Raw genomic sequence first — 19,938 nt, forward strand, 5'->3', positions numbered from 1 at the left:
CTCTAAAGCAGTGCCCCACTCTTCCCAACAGTATGTTCACTCAAAAAATAATCTATAATGGACTGATACCATCACATCTGGTATGCAAAGTAAACTGATCACTACCAAATATTTTTGTTATTATTGCAATATAGAGATAAAAATATATCTTACAAGTAACACAATCTTCAGTTCTAAGGTCATGTTATTATATAGAAGTGTCCTCTGGGTTTCCTAGCAATATGAACTGGAAGGATACAAAAGAATTTGTGTCTAATAGTTCTAGGAGGAAATAAAACTTAATTTTCTGTGCTTCACGCTATTAGATATTTTACATTACCAGTTGGCCATCTATAAAACTGCAGCAGAGGATATTACTAAAGTACCTCCAAAAAGTCAGTAAACTTCTACCAGACTACACAGTGCTAAAACCCAGAAGACAGCCATCTTTAACAGATTATGTTTCATGACCTTTCCTTTTCATTAAATTTCTTGATCAATACCTGCCTTGTTTGTTTTAAAACTACCAAATACTACAAGTGGAGGTTTGTACTACTGAACACAATCCAATCAGCACTAAAGCAGAGATGAAGTATCAGTTATGTTTTGACATTTATTTGACTGCAAAGGAGAAGAGTGATAGCTTCAGAGATCTGGCTTTATTGGTTGCATAAATCACAAATCCTTACAGGCCAAGGTTACAAACACTGCTTGTGGCAGTGAGATACTGGCGATGCAAACTCTTGCAGTCCAGCAGTGTAGAGAGACCAGATGCTAACTTGTCCACCTGATTAATATCTGTTGTAAGAACATCCAACTTGGGATGCAGATCCGCATGCTTATACAATGCTTCTGCGATACGAGCAACTGTTGCAAGATTCGAGCTCATTGCCTTCACAGCCCGCTGGCCCTGAAGCAGGCGCTGGAAAAATGGGTTGGTCCGTGCCTGGTCACATCGTATGTAATAACTTAAAATGTCTGCCTTTAGTGTTGTGACAGCTTCTCTTTCTAGGAATCCATCAGGAGACATACAGAGATCACCTAGAGCCTGAAAAGTGCAGAAAAGAGAAAATATACTAGAACTGCAGTACATTTATAATGTGAGAAACATTAAAAAAAACTCACACACACATGATGTTTACAAATCCAAGATTTATTACTTAAAGCTGTTCACTTAACATTAAGTTTCAGCTTCATATTATGGAGTTCCCTAATTTAGCTTATTTTTAAGATGTGAGGTTCAGTGGTTACAAAGTTAAGTTAGCACTAAATACTTCTTTCTTGGCAATATTAGGAATAATAACACTGTTATATCATTTCCATTTTAAATCCACATATTTGTCGCCAATAATGTTATCTAAAAATTTTCCTTAAACTCCACAGAAGTACTAATGAAGGACTGGCAGTGTACCACAAACTGATTCTGGAAATTTAATAATTATGAACTCACCACAGATGTTGCAAGATACAGAGATGACAAGAGCCATGAAATAATTACAGCAAACAGGCCGAACACCGAGAATCTGAAATTGCACATCAAGAGCATTACATTAAACTAAAATACTTCAATGTATGGATGATGGCCAAGGTTTGGAACAAAATATAAATAGTATAGCCTTCCATATTATAGCACATTCTGCTGTGATGTAATTAAATAATCAACTAATTAAAAATTATAATTTAAGTCACTAAAAATGTTTTACTTATTCATAAATATACATGTTTTGACACAACATATAGTCATTAGATGTGTCTAACTAAATAATGAACAACCAACCAACCAACCAACTCCATGAAGCAGAATCCCTTCTTCAGAAGCTGATAGTAGCCCAGTTAGTCAAAATATTCTCTACCTTTCTTGGCAATTACATGTTCATTATAGCCTGCCACTGGTCCTGTGCCAGATGAACCAGTTGCCATCCTCACAACCTATTTCAATATCATCCTTCCACCTATGCCTAGATTTCCTAAGTCACTGCTTTGTTTCAGGCACTCCAACTAAAATTTTGTAATGATTTTTCCTCTGCCCCACCTATCTTATCCTCCTTTACTTTCATCATCCAGACAATATTTGGTGAAAAATTGAAATTATGGAGCTCCTTAATATATAATTTTCTCCAGCCTCTAGTTAATTCACCTTTCCTAGGTCCAAATATTTTCCATCAGTACCCTTTTCTCAAGTATCCTTAATCAGCATTCTTCCCTTAATATGGAAGACTAAGTTTGATTTCAGGTTTTCACAGTGGTTAGTCTGAAGATGGCTGTCTTCTGAGTTGTTGCGCCATGTAGTCTGGTAGAAGAATTAAGAACTGAAAATTATATATAATTTGACTGACAATAGCTAAGGTATGTTACATTTGTCTATGAGAAGTTCACCAATAAAACACCCTTTCACGATAACTAGCTTTGGCAGAAACAATTCTAGGCTTCACAAACATCAGACAGATCTCCTCCCCCTTAATAAGATATTTATGTGGGTTGTCTGACAAGACAGACATAAAATATAATAACGAGTGAAATGTTTTAACAACTGCAAGTACTCACGTGATAAGAGCACATCGTGAATGACGTGCCACACCAAACAGTAAAACCACACAGAACACAAGTAAGATGCTCAGTACAGCCATTGTCACAGGCCACCTGGAAACACAGAATTTGTATGTTATTAAATGTAGTGATATACAAAACCTTTGTAAGTTGGGAACATCTGTGTTAAGAAGGACGCTGTATTAAAAGGACTGTGAGTGAAAGTCTATAAACAACAGAAAGTAAGATCAGTATTTGTTCCTCCATTTATATTAGGTCAATGATTACTGTCTAGCATCAGATGATCAATTACAAAAACAAAATTTAATATCTACTTCCATCAGCCCAAAAATTGACCACTTACACTAAATTTATGCACAGAGATGACATGTTCCTTCAAATTTAGAAGAGGCCAAAAATCTGTTTTGAAATTGATAGGCCTGTATCAAATCACATGCTACAAAAGCGAATTAGGAGCCAGTAATGCACACCTGATACCCTCTGCAATCTGCACAACAGAAACAATGCCATGTAGAGTGACACCTTTCAGTTGCCCACTAATGTCCTGAACACTGTGCAAAGCAGTAGTTGTATTTCCTGTTACAGCTTTCAAGGCAACAAATACCATTTCCCGAGCTGTTTGGTTGGCCACTGGATTGTCAAACACATCACGCAGTTCTGTAAGCAGAGGCTCCACCTTATGTGTCAGCGTTGTCTCGATTGTGCCAGTCTGCAACATGGACAAGACAAATCAAGGCACTCCAAAACTATAGATGAGCTGGGCCATACACAGTATTATACGTAAGTGTACACGTATGGTGATATCATATGCCTCATGAGAAGTAATTTAGAATCCTAAGTTTATTTGCTTCCGTAGTTACGCAATAACACAGTAACTCCTAAGGTCATCAGTAAGGAATGAGTGTAAAAGAATTAATAACAAACTGCATGGAATATAGTCATCTTTGACATGCTAACAGTAACTCACCTGGTCAAGAAATTCCATACCCATATGACAAGATTAATATAAATAGTTCACTTGGAAGAATGTGTAATGAATTTATTATTGCCTTTTTCTAAGAGCTGCTTAGAGAAGTTTGGAAAAATCATGAAAGGCCCAGTCAGAACAGCCAGTTAACGTAAGAAGCCAAATGGGGTATCTCATATACCCTACCTTCCTCAGTTTTATACAAGTCGTAGTTCATACCTTATTTTTCTGGTGTGGCACCTGTTTTAAAATTTAGAATAAAACTGCCAAATTCTAGTACATTTTTATATCAAATTCAAGTATCATGGATAGCAGAATCAACGAAACCAACACAAATTCCACAAATCTCGATGCAATGTCTTGCAACTCAGTTATGAATATTAATATTGGTCTTAATAAAAGATGAAGAGTAGAAAAACACTTCCTACAAATGAATGTAAATATATTAAATACTTATTTATCTAACTGGCTGAAAGTTAATTTCTTCCTGTTGTTCTGACACCATCCTCTTTAAAGAGGTAGGGGTCCTAGCAAAGAGTGCCCCATCTTGCAAGCAGAGTAACCTTCCTTGCCTCTCCTCTCCCCATGCCTACAAACAACCTCCTCAACCAGGTCACATTTTCATTGATGGAAAATCACAAGGCTGCAACTGAAAGCGCCTTCTTTTTCACATTATGGGACAACAGAAAGGTTGAATTATGAACACATTCTTTGAATGACTCATCACGTCATGTATACATTATATTCACACACACCTATGAATGTATATACCATCATGATAATACTTCAGTTAATGTTTTAGGTGTCCTAAGTGGCCTAACTGGTGAGCTGTCACTGCACAAAACATAAAATGCAATCACCTGAGCCATATCAAGGCACGGGGGAGTTTCGAAGACTTCTCACCTGGTTTTTCACTGCAGTGATGATGTCGTCCATACTCTGTGTTGCCAGTATAAACTGAACCAGACCATTATGAACATCGTCATTTCCATACAGTCCAATGCCGATGGCCGCACTGGAACAATGTTCATAAGATTAACTAACTTATCTGTTCTTCACCCAGCTTTCCTTAATGCATGACCTATGTATACTATCAATTAACCCTTCATTGATCTTATATTTACGTATATGAAGTGACGCTGAGGATAACAAAAGAATATCCACATCACATCGAAGAAAGAGGTAAGATGTGTTAACTATTTATGCTACTGGAGATTTGAAAATCCTCAAAAATTTCACAACTCTTTCTAATTATGTTGTTTTGACTCAGTACACATCAAAAAGTGTACCACCTCAAATGAATAATTATTGAGACTTTACAGTTCAACTGCTGAAAGTTAGTTCTTTTTTCAACTGTGACTATACAGTCAATAAATTTTACTTTAGCACAAATCATGTTCCTGCACTAATTGCTTCTGTTCTCTAAGCTTCCATCAGGCAGGGCTTCTCAACCTTTTCTACACCTCGTTATGCCTTCACCATTCCTAATCAACATGGAAGTTTACACCTGTGGGCATTTTATTACTATTGCAAACAGGTCGACATGTTACTCAGTAATTTTCTTCAACAAAATCAATATTTTACACTTCTTACTGGTGCAATTTCCAGTACCAGCTTTAATTTCTGTTGTCACAATTTGCATGCATCCCTCCAACTTTTCATCAGTAATACACATCTAAGAGCTTTATTTGATGTTCTTCAACGAGCTTAACAGATTCCCACTCACAATTCTTGAATTTACAAAAGTGAATGTGTGTTTCATACTCACTTTTGGTGAAAAATTAAGTTTTCAAATTCAAAACCCATTTGTAAACCTACCAGCAGAGTAGGGTGAAAATTGCTAGGGTCCACTTGAGAACTATAATGCTGTGTTTGGGGCGAGGCCTGCGGTCACAACATCTCGTCAGCAGGTAGATGAGAAGCACGAGCAATGTGAAAATGAGCCATGCTGCTGGCAGTGACCCCAGAATTCCCAGTGACTGTACACAAAAACAATAAAAAGCATTTTAGTGCTCATATTCTTACTTATCATTAAATTCAGTTACTCTAAATGAAAGGATGTGACATCACACATATTTTATATTGTTTACTGCTGTGGCACCTCACAGTAATAAAGTTGTAAATACCACACAGATGTGTCAAATGTGTGTTGTTTAATAGTGATAAAACATCTGTGAAGATCATTAACCTTTAATAAGGGTCAAGTTTAAAAGATACAAAGAAAAACTTTTAAGCATCCTGTATGGGGCACAGTAGCTTGTGGCTACTAGCCTTCTGTCAGTGTCACATGACATCCTGCTCTTACCAGAGTGAGAAAGTGAGACAGTGGGTGAGCGAGGTCCAGTTAAGCTGTTATCTAATTCAGCAGAACAAGAGAAGTCTGCAGTCAACCCAACTTTGATGAAATAATACAGGAAAATAAGGGTAAAATACAGTTCATCACTGACTGCCAGTTTCCGTATATCATATAATGTCTGTTCTTACACAACAGTTGCAGACCACACAAAGGAACACTGGACCTACCAAACATCACAGTCAAGTGGCTAGCATTCCTGTTTCATACTCAGTTTGAATCATGGCTTGGAAGTTACTGTGGTTTTCCTTAGGCCCTCCAAGCAAATGCTGGAATGTCACTTCAGAATTAGCTACGAACACTACTTAAATTAAACTATTCTGCATTAAATTAAATAACAGATTCACATTGGTCAATCACAATCCCCACTTTCATAAAGCTCCAACTGATGACATTATCTAAAATGGTTATTTTGTTAAAAACAAAGGTGCACAGTACTTATATGTGAGAAAGGTATGGAGAAATGAGGAGTATTGCCAATTTGTTCAGGGTTAATTTAAAAAAAACCCCTGAAACACACTTATCCCTGTTTAAATCTGTGTATTCCAATAACTGCTATCAGCATTTACATTTGTTTGCCTTATGAAAAACAGCGACCATATGGCACACCACTGAGCACTGACAGAAAAATAAAAAACACATATTAGATTCAATTATACTACTGGGAATTTAGCAAGATTTCAGGTTATCATGGTGGTACGTAAGAAGCTGACTGTCTTCAGGGATGTTGCACCACATAGTCTCATAAAAACTGACTGACATTTCAAAGGTTCTTACTGCCTTGTCTCTCAGGGTGATGAGTAGCCCTGATGAAGGAGGCAGTACACACCTCTGAAATGCCAGTCAATTTCTAAGACTACATGACATCCCAGAAGACATCTTTAATGAGAACTTACCTCAAGGTAAATACTACTGTCAGGGTCAAAGGTTGAATTGACAGGATGACAGGTGATATTAAGATGGGGGAATGCGTGAAAGAAATATGCCAGCGGTGGTGGATAGTACGCATCACTGTCCAGCTGATGCATGGTCTGAGCGTGTGGCTGCATCGTGACTGCTTGTACTATAAAAGTTGCTGTGAGGGATATACTGTATCGCACACCATACTGCTCCTTATGTCTTCATCCTGGCCACCTACAACTACAGAAAAGTATACTTCATTACAGTGGCAAAAGTCCTTTAACAACAACACTCCTCCATGTAAAAATTGTTATTATTGCTGTATTGTATTGAAAGACCTTCATTTAACATTTTTATTATATTATTCTTCAATTGTTATACAGTAAAATATTTCTTCTTTTATATACCTAAATTTTAATGTCTGGAGGCATGCTACTAACTAGGCCAAAGCCTTCACCACTGCTTCAATGGAGCACCTATCTTGTAAATGCGTTCCTTGTTACTCTGCACATGTAATCGACCTTGATGTTAATCTGTTTTGGCAACAAATCTACTGTTGTAAAGCTATTTACACTATAGATACAGCACTGCTTGCATATATTATTTTCCCTTGCACTGTTTTAAATATTCACTGAATGCTGCAACACAGTCAAGTGGTTGTCACTTCGTATTCAAGAAGTCTCTGGTTCAAATCACAGCCCAACAAAGACTGGCTACCCTGCCAGAGATTTTACTCAATCACTCCTGACAAATTCTGGGGCAGTACCTTAAATTAGGCCATAACCATTTCCTTTCACATCCTTTCCAATTCATTACTCACAAATCATCCTGTCACCTGACACTATACACAGTAGTCTGAACTACTGGCAGCTTTGTTAAATAAACCACAAATAAATCAAACTGTTGTTCCTAACTATTCACCACATCCGAAATTAATAATTATAAGTTTTAAAGAGTTCCACATTTTATATAACGTACTAACGTCCTGCACAAACAGCCGTTTTGGTTAAATGTTACAAAATTCGATTTTAGTTTCACGTAAAATATGAATTATACATGAACAATACGCGCGAAAAATTAATTTCCTTGCCAACTTTTAAACAAAACCCCAAAAACCAAAATTCATCTAAATTGTTTCGGTAGTTTCAGAGACGAAACATGCTGACGGACAAACATAACCTACCCACGGTGCGTCAGTTTACGCTCTTTGTATTTTTTTAATACATAAAGTACATAACACCATTTGGATAGTAACAAGTAAACTGGTACGTTGATACAAAAATATTAAGTTCATATCAATTTTATTTTTTAAACAAAATCGCATTTTTGTAGTATGTGTCGTTACTTAAAGTACTATACAATTAACAACATTCCATTCTGTAGATCTGCACAGGCCAAAAATTTTAAAATGTTACCCGGCCCGAGCTGAGGACCATTTCACCTGACTGAATATCTTCAACTATGTTGCGCATTCCCAACCTAAGCACGACTTCCTTTCATCTAAGCCTGAATCATACCGTATCTATTTACAATTTGCCCCGACTATCTTATCACTAACACGTACATGCGTCATCAAATGCCCGTTATGTATGATCTGACACTTTTACGTCGACAAAGTACATGAACGCCCGTAATCTTTGAACGAATAAGTTAACGACGCTCTAAGATATGAGATTATTTTAGAATTTGAGGAGCTGTACAAACATATCGGATGCCAAGTCTGTAAGGAGTTATCTCATCTGTTTCTGGGACGGGGCAGGTACAAAAATCTCGACAAAGCCTGAAATGTTCAGCGTAACCTTTGATCGCTAACCTTATCACTCCTGCCTTCGAATCCAATGTCCCATTTTTTCACTGTTACCCCCCCTGCCCCTCAGGTTGACCGAGAGAAACCACAAAACAGTTCGTTCAGTCATGAAACTCGTCTTTTAGAATGAACTTGCAGCTTGGCATGCACAAGGCTTGGGATCACAAAGGCCACCATATCACACTTGAGAGCGCAAGGAGCTCACAGCGGCGTGCTCTGGTACACAGCGCACGAGGATGCAATCAATCAGACGTGTGATCACACAGCTCACATGAGCAGCTGGCAGCCAGCATTATTGGCCGGACATTCATTCACTAATAAAACCAATTAGTCAATCTGACAGTCTTCTAATTCGGTCAATATACTCAAATACACACCTTTCCTGTTTCCATTAACACAGTGTTTAATAATTCCATAAAACACAGGCAATACATTTTTGCACATTATGGATACAGTGGCCATAGATAAATTATATCGACAAAATGATAACAGACTGAAGGCAATATTTTAGTTACTGTTCTTACAAATTTCTCTAACAATGTCAACTACCAAGAAGCCAATAACATTCTGTCAATCCTATTTATTATTTAGTGTTCTGTCTGGCGACAGGTCCATATGAACAGGATCCTTCCATCCTTTTCTCGGACTGGGACCTGTTCATATAAGTTCTTGGCAGATGATCCAGAAGTGGTTTGCCATTGCCTTCTTCTGTGTGTGAATGGAGTAATTGTTCGGATACCACGGAGAAACCGGGGAAGCCCCCGGAGGAAAACTCCGTGATGCCTAGACCACGGCCTTGCCCAACACAAGTTATAAATTCGGGCACCGCCGGGAATCAAACCCGAGACCCCAGGATTACAAGGCCAGCGTTCTAACCGCTAGACCACCGTGGCATCTGTCAATCCTAGTAAATAATAATGCCATGTAAATTTTAAATAAGAGACAGTGAAACTTCGCTGTACAAATAACGAAAGAGTAGATATATTTTATTGGTTTAACTTTTCAAACTATCAGCATGGAGTAAAGTTTCTCCTGGGAAATGATGGTCAACTAATTCCCTATCTTATTCACAACACCCTGGCACAACAGTTTATTCGGAGCTAGATAAATCTAGTCCTCGCCCCGGCAACCTGTACTTCCAGAACCATTCTTATTTCCCCTAATCCACCCTCCTGTCACTTTCTCTGTGTCAGGCACAATTACTCTCATTAGCACTCTCTCGTCGAACATCCTCAATTTATTTTCTTCTCTTAGTCACACTACACATTTTATAACATTACTACTGAAAATCTGAGTTCAACAGATAAGAAAAATTACCTCTAAACCAAAATAACGCTTTTACCCGTACTAAAAAAATTCACAATAAAACCACCGCGTTATCGAACACAAGTTAACGCTTCGCAATGGCAGTCAACTGGCTAATAAAACCTGTTATTTTATTCTACAGCGTCAATCAGCCCTGTAATACCAAGTCTGTTAGCCAAAACACAATCTCATTAACTGTTGAATGTTGCCATTCCCTCCGCCTTCAGCACAATTTGAAACGAACTTCATTTCATGATTCAACTACAGTTCAGTTAACAAAAGAATCTATATATTTCCCCCACTCCACCTAACAGCTACCACCCCTCTCGCTCCAAACAGCTGTCATCGTCTAGAGGCGCGCTCTACGTTCCTGGTTTGAGTTTCATTTAATTTTTAAAATAAATCAATATTACTTTTTGATATACTGGGAACGACCCGTTCTTCAGTGCCTTCAGCATCTGCGGGTCCCAACTATTTCGTTGGTTTTGATCTATTAGACATTCGGTAGGACTCCTTGGACGAGGGATCGGCCCGTCGCAAGGCCTCTACCTATTTAAGGTACAATTTGGCTGCACGCGACAGAGACAAGCGACCGAGGCAGGCGACAGAGTTACGAGACCGAGACTGGTCGCTTCCTGTCTGCTCTCTGTACAATCGTATGAAGTACAATTACGAGCGCGAGACAGAGACAAAACACAGGAGACCGCTCTCGGACCAGTAGTGTCTCGCGACGGGCTCAGGCAGCACGTGTGTTGTTGAGTAAAATAATGGCAGAAATTAAATTTACTGGTGACCAAGATGAGCAATTGGTAGAATTAGTAGCAGAAAACCGACCACTGACCACCGACAGAAAGATCCTTCTTCGCGTCTGGTTTTGAATATTGAACTCATAGGTTTTCTTTGTTTCTTTCGCAACACATCATCTTCTTGGAGTAACCTTTTTAGAAGCATTTTTGTACTTATTTTTCACAGAATATGTGCACGTATGTCTCAACAAAACAAAGAAAACAAACACTTTGCCGCATGTCTCGGTCGTCACCTCAGAAGTGTGTGGCGACAAGCTGCGATGTGTCCGTCTCCCGTCTCTGTCGCCTGCCTCGGTCGCTTGTCTCTGTCGCGTGCAGCCAAATTGTACCTTTACAGGACAGCAGAACACAGAGAGACGCGGACAAACATAAATGCCTTGAGTGGGATTCGAACCCACGGTCCCAGTGACACAAGGCCCACGCCTCAGACCGCGCGGCCACTGCGAACCCCACTTTTTGACATGAATCACATTTTTAATGGCAACGACGATTACAACAATAAATAAGTAATGAAGGAACTTGAGGGGTTGACGGTGAGGTCTGCTAGTTGTGGCCGCACTGTCGCGTTCAATAATTGAAATACTTCTCCTTGCTTGCGGGACAGGTCAAAGAGACATTTGGGCGATGGGTCATAACTACCTACTGTTAATTTAACGGAGTTCTTAGTATTCCTTTACAATGCGCACTAGAGCTAACAAAGACCGGGTCGATTGTCGTTGACGCACAACACGACCTGGTCACGAAACGGAAGAAATAGCTACCACGACAATTCCTTCTCGGAACTCGGCAGTCATATTCCGGAAACGAAGCGTAAACGACTCATTTTAACGCAAAAAGGGGATAATTCTTCTGTCGTTATCGAAGGTACAGTCACCCTGACAGCTCAAGGAACATGCCTGGAACAAAAACTCGTTGCTTTTATGGATTTGGCTACGAATCGATATACTGTGTCCGTGGCATTCTGCAATCTACCTTTTGTTTGGGAGTCTATAAAGTGCGATTTCTTCACAGGACGGAAGATCCATAATGAAATGCGACGCATTGTGGACTTGTTGACAAAAAGTGTTTCGGAGGAACAGCCCTGAAGATGGAGGCAGTGTGTCCCTTCGAAACGTTGGAATCTACTCATAGGTCTGCAAGGCGTTAGAACCCAGGATACCAATCTCAGGAGCCAAACACTGCTTTGGGCCACGCGTCAACATTCCAGTTCGATCCTTCCTAAATTTAAGTGTTCCACTCCGAAGGAAATTTTGTTATCAGTAACCCCGCCTCGCCACGACCCAAAAGTGCGAAGAAATCGATTGCTGTGCTGTGACAATAGACGGAGCACAAAGGTGTTCCGGCCTCATTCATGAACGCTGCTGCTGTTCTTGTATATCGTCAGTGAACAGGGCAGTCAACATACTTTATGGCTCCCATAGCATAAAACCGGCACTGAATCAAACAATGAAATCTGGCCTTGCCTCTAATACGCCTTTTTTGTACAGCGTTAAATTAATTTTCTTATTCTATGATTCTTCCTGGTACGAAGCCTTGTTTTCATTTGAAACACATTTTTGTTGAAAAGTAACATTTAAAAATTTAGAATCATTAGTTATCTTTGCGTAATTAACGAATATAATACGATTTAATGCAGCACAAAAATTAATCTTAAAAAAAATTATCACCAACCAGACATCGAAAATATCGCAGGCTGTACATCGCAATATTTGAACAGTTTGCAATACGAAGTCAAGGCTCTGCGTCTATTATGTTCTGCCAACAGTCAGTTCACGACAAATAACTGAATCAGTAGAGAAGACAGGAAAAAGTTTGTATTTAGGCATTTATATATTCACCAAAATGCATTCGATTGCAATTAGCTAGTTGTTCTGTTTCTTAGACTATCAGTAATAAGATAAATTTATGCTGAAGAGATAGTACGCTTGAGTTTTTACATTGCCAGCGGTCTAACAGCGACCAACACTTTCCTACTGCACAGACAGACAGACAGACAGACCAAAACTCTGGAAACAGAATCTGCAACAGGCTATCCTGCTCGAAAATAATTCGAAAGTGTGCAACTCTTGAGGGACGTTTTGTACTCATTGTCTCAGAGATGTCATAAGCAATTCAACAGTGAAAGTTTGGCCGAAAATCGACCGGCCGATCCAAAGTTACGGGACACGGGGCCATATTACGTAAATAAATTTCCAGATACTTCTCATAACCTTCTTGGCTAATCGGATTTTCCCCAACCACGACATATTTCTAACGACTTTAGACGCTTAGATATCGTTATCTTTTCCCGCTTACTTGCTTCTGAGATATGTTTCACAAAGGGGAGCAAAGGATGTTTATATTTGTTGAACAGTCATCTCGCTGCAGCTTCAAATTTTCCCATTTCTTCTTCGCCTCGTTCTTTTGTTTCTCGAGAAGCTGGAATTTTCGAAGAGCAAAGGGGTACTGGGAAGCCGATACATTAACATTATTCTCAATTCCTTCAAGACAGTTAGAACATTGTGGAACATCAAGCCTTTGTAGCACATGCTGTGAAATTCTGTACTGTAGACATACAACTACATTTGAATAAGTGGTTTTCAACCCGTGACTGAAGTTAGGTCCCCTTCGTTCTTCAAAATGCTAAGACGTTCCTTCAATCGTAACTTAACGTTGCCATCCCACGAGGACCATGCTGATAAGAACTCAACACGTCACAATCAGCTTTATCTATATTTCACAGTAATCGGCACATAACTTCTGAGTGCGTGGTGGAATTGATTATAGCTCTGCAGGTCGTTTGAAAAACTACAATGGAAAAACAATTTCATTAGTAATATTGTGCCCCGAAATAGTCAGAACCTCTGGCGAAACATAACCCTCTGTTGCCGACCAGTTCACTGAGAATAATACTTTTCCTGGGAGGAATGCTCTGGATTTTATTTTGAAAGTTCTAAGAATATTACGATTGAACGCCAAAGGACGGGATTTTCATTGCAGGTTTATATTTTTAAATTATCCATCAACACGGAAAGTCTTGACGTGTTTTCTGGGAGTATGCACCCCGAGATACGCGGTTTTAATACCGGCAGCTGCAGTCACGCACTGTCGCTGGTCGGTCATTCAACTTCCTCTGGTCGTCTGGGTCACCTGTCCTCAAACGGAGTTTTCGTGATAAAGCACCCGTTTCATATCTGTAAGTAGATCCATGAATACTTCTACCTTGTCTAAGCCAAAGAGATCAGCTTCTCGTGACGTATAATTACATGGCAATCTCCAATACATAATCGAAGTTTCGAAAGTATAAACTCTGGAGATGGAGGTTATAAGATCACCCGAAACGCTAGTGGCCACCAACAAACCTACACGACGTAATAACCAAGATCACAACCCAAAAGATAATTTTAAAGCACGCATGCAAATTTAAAACAATTATGCACTGAATAATTTACATAGTGTTGTTCAAATTGGATATTTATATCAAGACTTAAGAGTTTAAAAAATAAATATATGGATTCGCATGCATCCCTCCGAGCACGACTGTATTATCCAATAGCCACTGTGCCTAGGGCATACGAAATTATATTTGACATTTTCTTTACTTGTATGATAAAACTTGTAACAAAGATCTCCTCTTGAAAAAAATATATTTTTAGTAAGGATAGGCACATATAATTCTGATCACCAATCTACCCCGAGAAAAATATACACCCATAAAAATATATCCACCGAAGGGCCTACGAAACAGAAGTGCCTGTTGCCTGCGAGGACCTTGGAGTGTTCCAACGTGAGACGCGTCCCAGTTCTTGATTTGCTGCTCTAAGAGGATTTTTCTTCCAGCCTCTGGGTCCAGAACGGCTGGCTCTGGGGCCCACCCAGCCTCCTATACAATGTATACCGTGGTCCCCACCCGTGGGTAAAGCACGGCCGGGGTGTCCCGCTGACCACTCACATCCACCTAGTGCCGAGGTTAATAAAGAGTACGAGCTTCACCTCCCCACTGTCTCGCGTATGGCGGGACAGCCTTGCTTTTGCTTTACATTATGTCGCATAGTTCCTCACAGAGATAAGTGGGACTGAGCTTGCAACCAGACGACACAACAAATATACGAGGATCGAAAAAAGAACAGCGGGCCGAGGGTTAAAATCCCTGGTTAATTACTTGAAACTAAAAGCTACCTAGCGGGTCGATAGGTCGAAGTTCAAGTCAGTCACCCAGTGAATGTTGAAATCACTGACCAGTAATGGTGAAGGTTACTGAGGCACTTCTTATCCTGGTGCTCCGTTCTCCCTCTGCCCCCTCCCCCTATTATCACCTCTTGAGTGGCTTCAAGAAAACATGAGTAAGCTCACAGACATTAATGCAGTTACGTAGATATAACAGTGAGAATAAATTTTCATGAAATGAGCTTGGGAAATTCAAAGGCCTACATTCCTCAAAACCTTGGACTGAACTTATCGTGATCTCGAGGTAACGTTGACCCATCCATGACCTCAAACTGACATCAATATGGTCATTCAAGTTCTTGCAGATCGACAGAAACAAGCGTTTGAAAAAAAATGAATGCCGAATGACCTAGAAAATTAAAAGGCCTCCATTCGTCCAACCCTCGGACTGATATTCTTATCACCTTGACATAACACAGACCTGTCTGTGACCCCAAACTGACATGAGTATGATCATCAAGATCCCTAATGATCGGCAGACATATACGTTTCAAAAAATCACCTTTGAATGACCTTGAGAATTCTAAAAGCCTCTACTCGCAAAACCCATGGACTGACTTTGTCGTGACTATGACATGACGTTGACCCATCCATGACCTCAAACGGACATAAATATGTTCACTCAGATTCCTACAGATGGGCGGAAAAATGCGTTTGAAAAAATGACTTTCGAATGACATTGAAAAGTTTAAAGGCTTCAATTAGGAAAACTCAAAACAGACTTCGAATTAAGGCTGGGAAAGTTGCTGACCAGAGACGTTTCTGTGGCTTTTCCTAGTCCTTCCAGGCAAAAAGTGGGTTCATATAAGAAACAGACCACGACAGCTATCTTTGCACTCACAATTCAAACCGCATTCGAAGCTGCGTTGTCACAAATGTATCGTTGTTAAATACGCAATGGAGTGCCCCTACTCTCGCTTGCAAGACGCGTGCGTTTAATAAACACTACTTCCGAGCCTGGTCACAAACATTTACCTTGGTAGCGGTACAGGGGACGACGGCTTTCACACTCATCAGAGTTCCCCACGCTTACGTCATAGTCAGCTGTGTGTCAGAGCAGTGACGACATGCACATCACACGCAGGTGTGGTCGCCAGATCTGTTAGATTACGCATTTTTATCGGGAAAGAGTGATTTTTACATGCCTCGACATTTTTTATCGCCCTGATGATGGAAACAACAAGTACCTCTGAAATGTCAGTAAACCAGACTACTCGGCTACTTCGTATTCTGGAGGTCCCGCGTTCAAATCTCGGCCGGAGACGGGCTAACCCGACAGGATTTTCGTGGTAATCCTCAGTCCCTCCAGGAAAATACCGGGATAGGGCCTTAAATTGGCCACTACCACTTCCTTCCTTTCCAATTCATTATTTCGTTTTTGTCTGAGATACTGGAAAAGTTTAGTCTATGTGCAGTAGTAAACCATAAAATTAATACAGATGTTGTCGAATTTCGTCAAAGAAGGCGCAGTTATCGACGCTCTATTACGAATTTACAGTCCAAGATTAAACAGTACTAACGTCAAGTTGGCGTTACGATTTAAACCCTGAGGAGATTCAAAACGAAACTCGACTATTTCTGCTTAGGCTTGTATAGCCAGATCTCTCGTGCTTCCTGCCACAGCAGAGAACTTGATAAACAACACAGTTCCGCTACTTGCGGCACCATCTTGAAAAAAAAAAAAAAAAAAAAAGGTCTCAGTGCCGGAAGTCCCATATAACAGATGCTCAGAAACAAGGCGTGCGCCAAACCCTTTGAATGCTAAAAGCGAGATATAACCTGTCTGAACAGGGAGTGCACTTTTCGTAATGGAACACATGAGCACTTGAGCAGAAATGAAAACACAGTCTAGCCAAGAACATCGTCATCTTTAGTCAGTACAGAACCACTTTTCTGCCTACACAGGCTTTGTAAAGTGCGCGTGGTATTTCATTTACTGTTTTCAACATCTTTCCATCACATCAGCTCATTTACTTGGCGATTTGCTAGTTTCCTTGCTGCCTGGACTGTATCTTACGCAGATCTTTATCAGCTGTCACCTGACAACAAATCATTAATTCCAAACTGCATTCTTCCTCAGGTAAGTTTATATCACTTAGATAAAACAGTTTGTTTTCAATAAAAAAAACACTGTCATTAAACATTGCCAGTGAAAATAGCCATTTCTGGCCACCTTTCGTAATTTAATTCAAAATAGCTGCGACGTTTCAACACTACGAAATGTTAAAACAAAAATTCGAAAATTCGAAACAAACTTGCTTTCACGGAAGGCACAACTGGTTCCAATAAAACTGTTTCGTAGACGTGCTATCACACACAATTCTACAAACCAATGTTGTTTGGCTCTAGGTTTTTTTGTTTTTGTTTTCAGGAGTAATTTATTAAATTAATATAAAATTAATGTGTCACGATTCCTGAGGCTCACGGGGATCGCGCTAATGAATTAGGATGTACTAAAGGGACAGACATCACTGCGATGTAGAGCGCGCTGCATTAATTACAAGTCGCTCTGTTTGTTTGAAATTGTCGAAGAGTCACGAAGACACCAAAATTTTAGAAATGAAAGCAAAGACTGAGCTCGTTTCAGTCCTCGTAATATTTCGATCTGAACTGCCAGAGCAACTGACAGAAACGGTCACGATTCAACTTAATAGTATCTGAGTCACTCCGCGTAACAATTTCAGAACATGTAGGAAGGGAGAAACGAAGTAGGACCCTATCATACGCAGTCGCTAACATAACCAACGTCCACGTCTCGTCACCAAAAATAAAAGATGGCAAACGAAATAATTTTAGCCGAAAAACGTGAAAAGAATAAACGACTTCGGAGGCCGACATCTTCACTGCCATGAGAACCCTAACCTTCAATTTATCCATTGCATTTATTCAATAAATTTATAACCGGCTCCTTCTGAAGAATATATTTCGTTACACTCTTAACACATTAAAACAATTTATTATATTTCTGTCTCATTACATATATCTTCAGTTTCTTTATGTCTGACTTCACATATTAATTTACAAATGCACATTTTAGTGCCAAGATTCCATGACTCCGGTAACTTCTGCGTAAAAATGACGGCTACGCGTGCTACAGGGGGCGGGGAAACTGCATAACAGAAGTCGTCATCCAACAAGAGTGTATAAGTTGACAAACTGTATTTCGCAAGAAAAATGCCACACATTTTATGACGAAACACGGGGTACGCCAACAATCGAAAGCCGGATATACTGCTGTACAGCAGACGATGTATTCACGTGACACAGCCACGGCATCAATGGAACAGTCGTTCGTTTCGTCGCCAACCTTGCTTTGAAAGAGCAATTATAGTCAATGACTCTTTCGAAGCAAGGTTAGCATTGCCCGGAAATGTCCAATATTTAACAGTACTCGCTGGTTGATGCTATGAGCCCCATAACTGTGGTTTCAATAATAGCTGGAAGACAGACGGGTATTTAAGAGAAAGGGCTTGTGTTTGCGGAGGTAAAGGCGTGGCTCTACATGCAGAATCCCCTAACAATCGATCGCCCAGGACGTCGATCTCTGTTGCAGCCTGCTCCCGCCCGGGTTTACCGCCCGACGGAAGCCCGTTCGCACACCCCACACGCCGTGGGGGCAGGACAAGTTCTAATTCAGATAGGAAGACACTGTACCTAGTGGGTTTATTAATTGGATACGGCAGGGGACACGGTAATAAGGCGACCGAGATATCATAGGTTCGGTATATATCAGCGAACTGTCGTATGTGTTGTGGAAAACAAATATCGAACCAGGATGGAATGAAGGAGAGTACTACAGAAAACGGGGAGGGAAAGGGAATGTTGCTATGGCAACCCAGGTCCATAAGGCGAATGGCACCCCTTCCCAAGCACCCCAGTAAAGCAGTTGGAGTAATGGTAGTAAAAGCAGCCTAAGTTCTCCCACCCGCACCCGTCACCCTCAACCCCCACGGTCCCATTGATTTCTTAATTTAGCTATTCCGTTAGGACCTTTTACAACAACCGGGCAACTAGTCAGAAGGGATGGGGAACAACAATCAATCCATCCAACATTAACACCTACGATCTCACATGCATGCTACGATGTTGCTACTACGTCTCGACCATTACAAGCTTTCATAATGCATACACTTAAAAGTTTATGTTTGCAACGGGTAATGTAGTCATACGTAAACACGATAAGATGAGCATAATTCCAACGTCATGACTATAAAAAAAGAAAAAGAGGTTGTTATAAAAATGCATTTTAACAACGTATTTTCGAAACGGCAAAGTTTTGCAAATCGATTTCGAAGACTGCGGATTGCAAGTAAACTAGAATAAATTGTATGGACTAGAATTTGAAGCGTGTAACGTGACTACCCCGTTCTACAGATGACCATCTTTCTGTCAATGCGTTTCACAGAGTGAGCTGTTTACGGAATGCTCTTTCTTCCGAAAATCACAAATGCTAAAACTACGTTTCAAAAGTTATGAATATTTTTATAGGAATTTCAAAATAACTTACCTCAGTTTCAGTCAAAATTACAGGCACAAAACACTAACACACACGACTCACGAGCTAATCTCAAGCAAACTGTCCTCGGATCACGAACGGACTGCCAGCGGCGCGCACTTACGACCAATAAGAACAGCCATTCTGCATCACGTGGTACAGCTTGTAAGAAGCTATCTTCCAAGCTATAAAAATAAAATAATGTTGTATTATTATAAAAGTGAATACGCATAATCGTATAAAATATTGTAGTTACAGCAATTACGCTATATAATATTGAAAAAAAATGTTAAATTACAATAGGAGTTATACATTATACAGTATACTTCATATTTTACAACGTCCTCTGGTAGCTCAGTTGGTAGAGCGGTGGACTGTAGTAGTAACGGAGGATAGAGACGATAAGTTGTAATCCATAGGTCGCTGGTTCAAATCCGGCCCGGAGGAATTTTTTTTTCCTCCCCTCCATAAATATTTTTCATTTACTCCAATTCTTCGCATTACTTTTTTCCTTCAGATTACTGTGAGATCACGGCAGCATTTTCTAATAATACTGGAGTTTTAGTACTGTGT

General features: G+C 39.9%; 1 protein-coding gene and 1 non-coding gene across 10 annotated transcripts in view; one reads left to right on the plus strand and one right to left on the minus strand.

The window, feature by feature from the left end:
• The window catches only part of tty (tweety), a 33,643-nt gene extending 14,164 nt beyond the window's left edge, over positions 1-19,479 (minus strand). For 3 of the 9 annotated variants that reach the window (XM_022059032.2, XM_022059076.2, XM_022059069.2), the window contains exons 1-8: positions 19,378-19,479; positions 6,743-6,986; positions 5,312-5,472; positions 4,397-4,508; positions 2,997-3,235; positions 2,524-2,619; positions 1,430-1,502; positions 669-1,027 (exon numbers count right to left, since the gene is read on the minus strand). In XM_022059032.2, the coding sequence (XP_021914724.1) occupies positions 669-1,027; positions 1,430-1,502; positions 2,524-2,619; positions 2,997-3,235; positions 4,397-4,508; positions 5,312-5,472; positions 6,743-6,895 (1,193 nt within the window). In that variant the 5' untranslated portion in view covers positions 6,896-6,986; positions 19,378-19,479. Of the gene's footprint in view, positions 1-668; positions 1,028-1,429; positions 1,503-2,523; positions 2,620-2,996; positions 3,236-4,396; positions 4,509-5,311; positions 5,473-6,742; positions 6,987-7,153; positions 7,280-7,929; positions 7,978-8,161; positions 8,266-8,310; positions 8,332-9,870; positions 10,026-19,377 lie in introns of those variants that run through there. The other 6 variants (XM_087342571.1, XM_087342573.1, XM_022059041.2 and 3 more) reach the window with 6 other exon arrangements.
• Positions 19,480-19,708: 229 nt separating this feature from the next.
• Positions 19,709-19,812, plus strand: TRNAY-GUA (transfer RNA tyrosine (anticodon GUA)). The gene is made up of 2 exons: positions 19,709-19,745; positions 19,777-19,812. It is a non-coding gene; the product is annotated as a tRNA-Tyr (tRNA).
• The last annotated feature ends 126 nt before the right edge of the window (positions 19,813-19,938 follow it).

This window comes from Zootermopsis nevadensis, unplaced genomic scaffold, assembly GCF_977971745.1.
Source record: "Zootermopsis nevadensis isolate Lab colony 2312 unplaced genomic scaffold, Znev_1.0 Znev_ptg000003l, whole genome shotgun sequence".
In the NCBI taxonomy this organism is placed as follows: Eukaryota; Metazoa; Arthropoda; class Insecta; order Blattodea; family Termopsidae; genus Zootermopsis; species Zootermopsis nevadensis.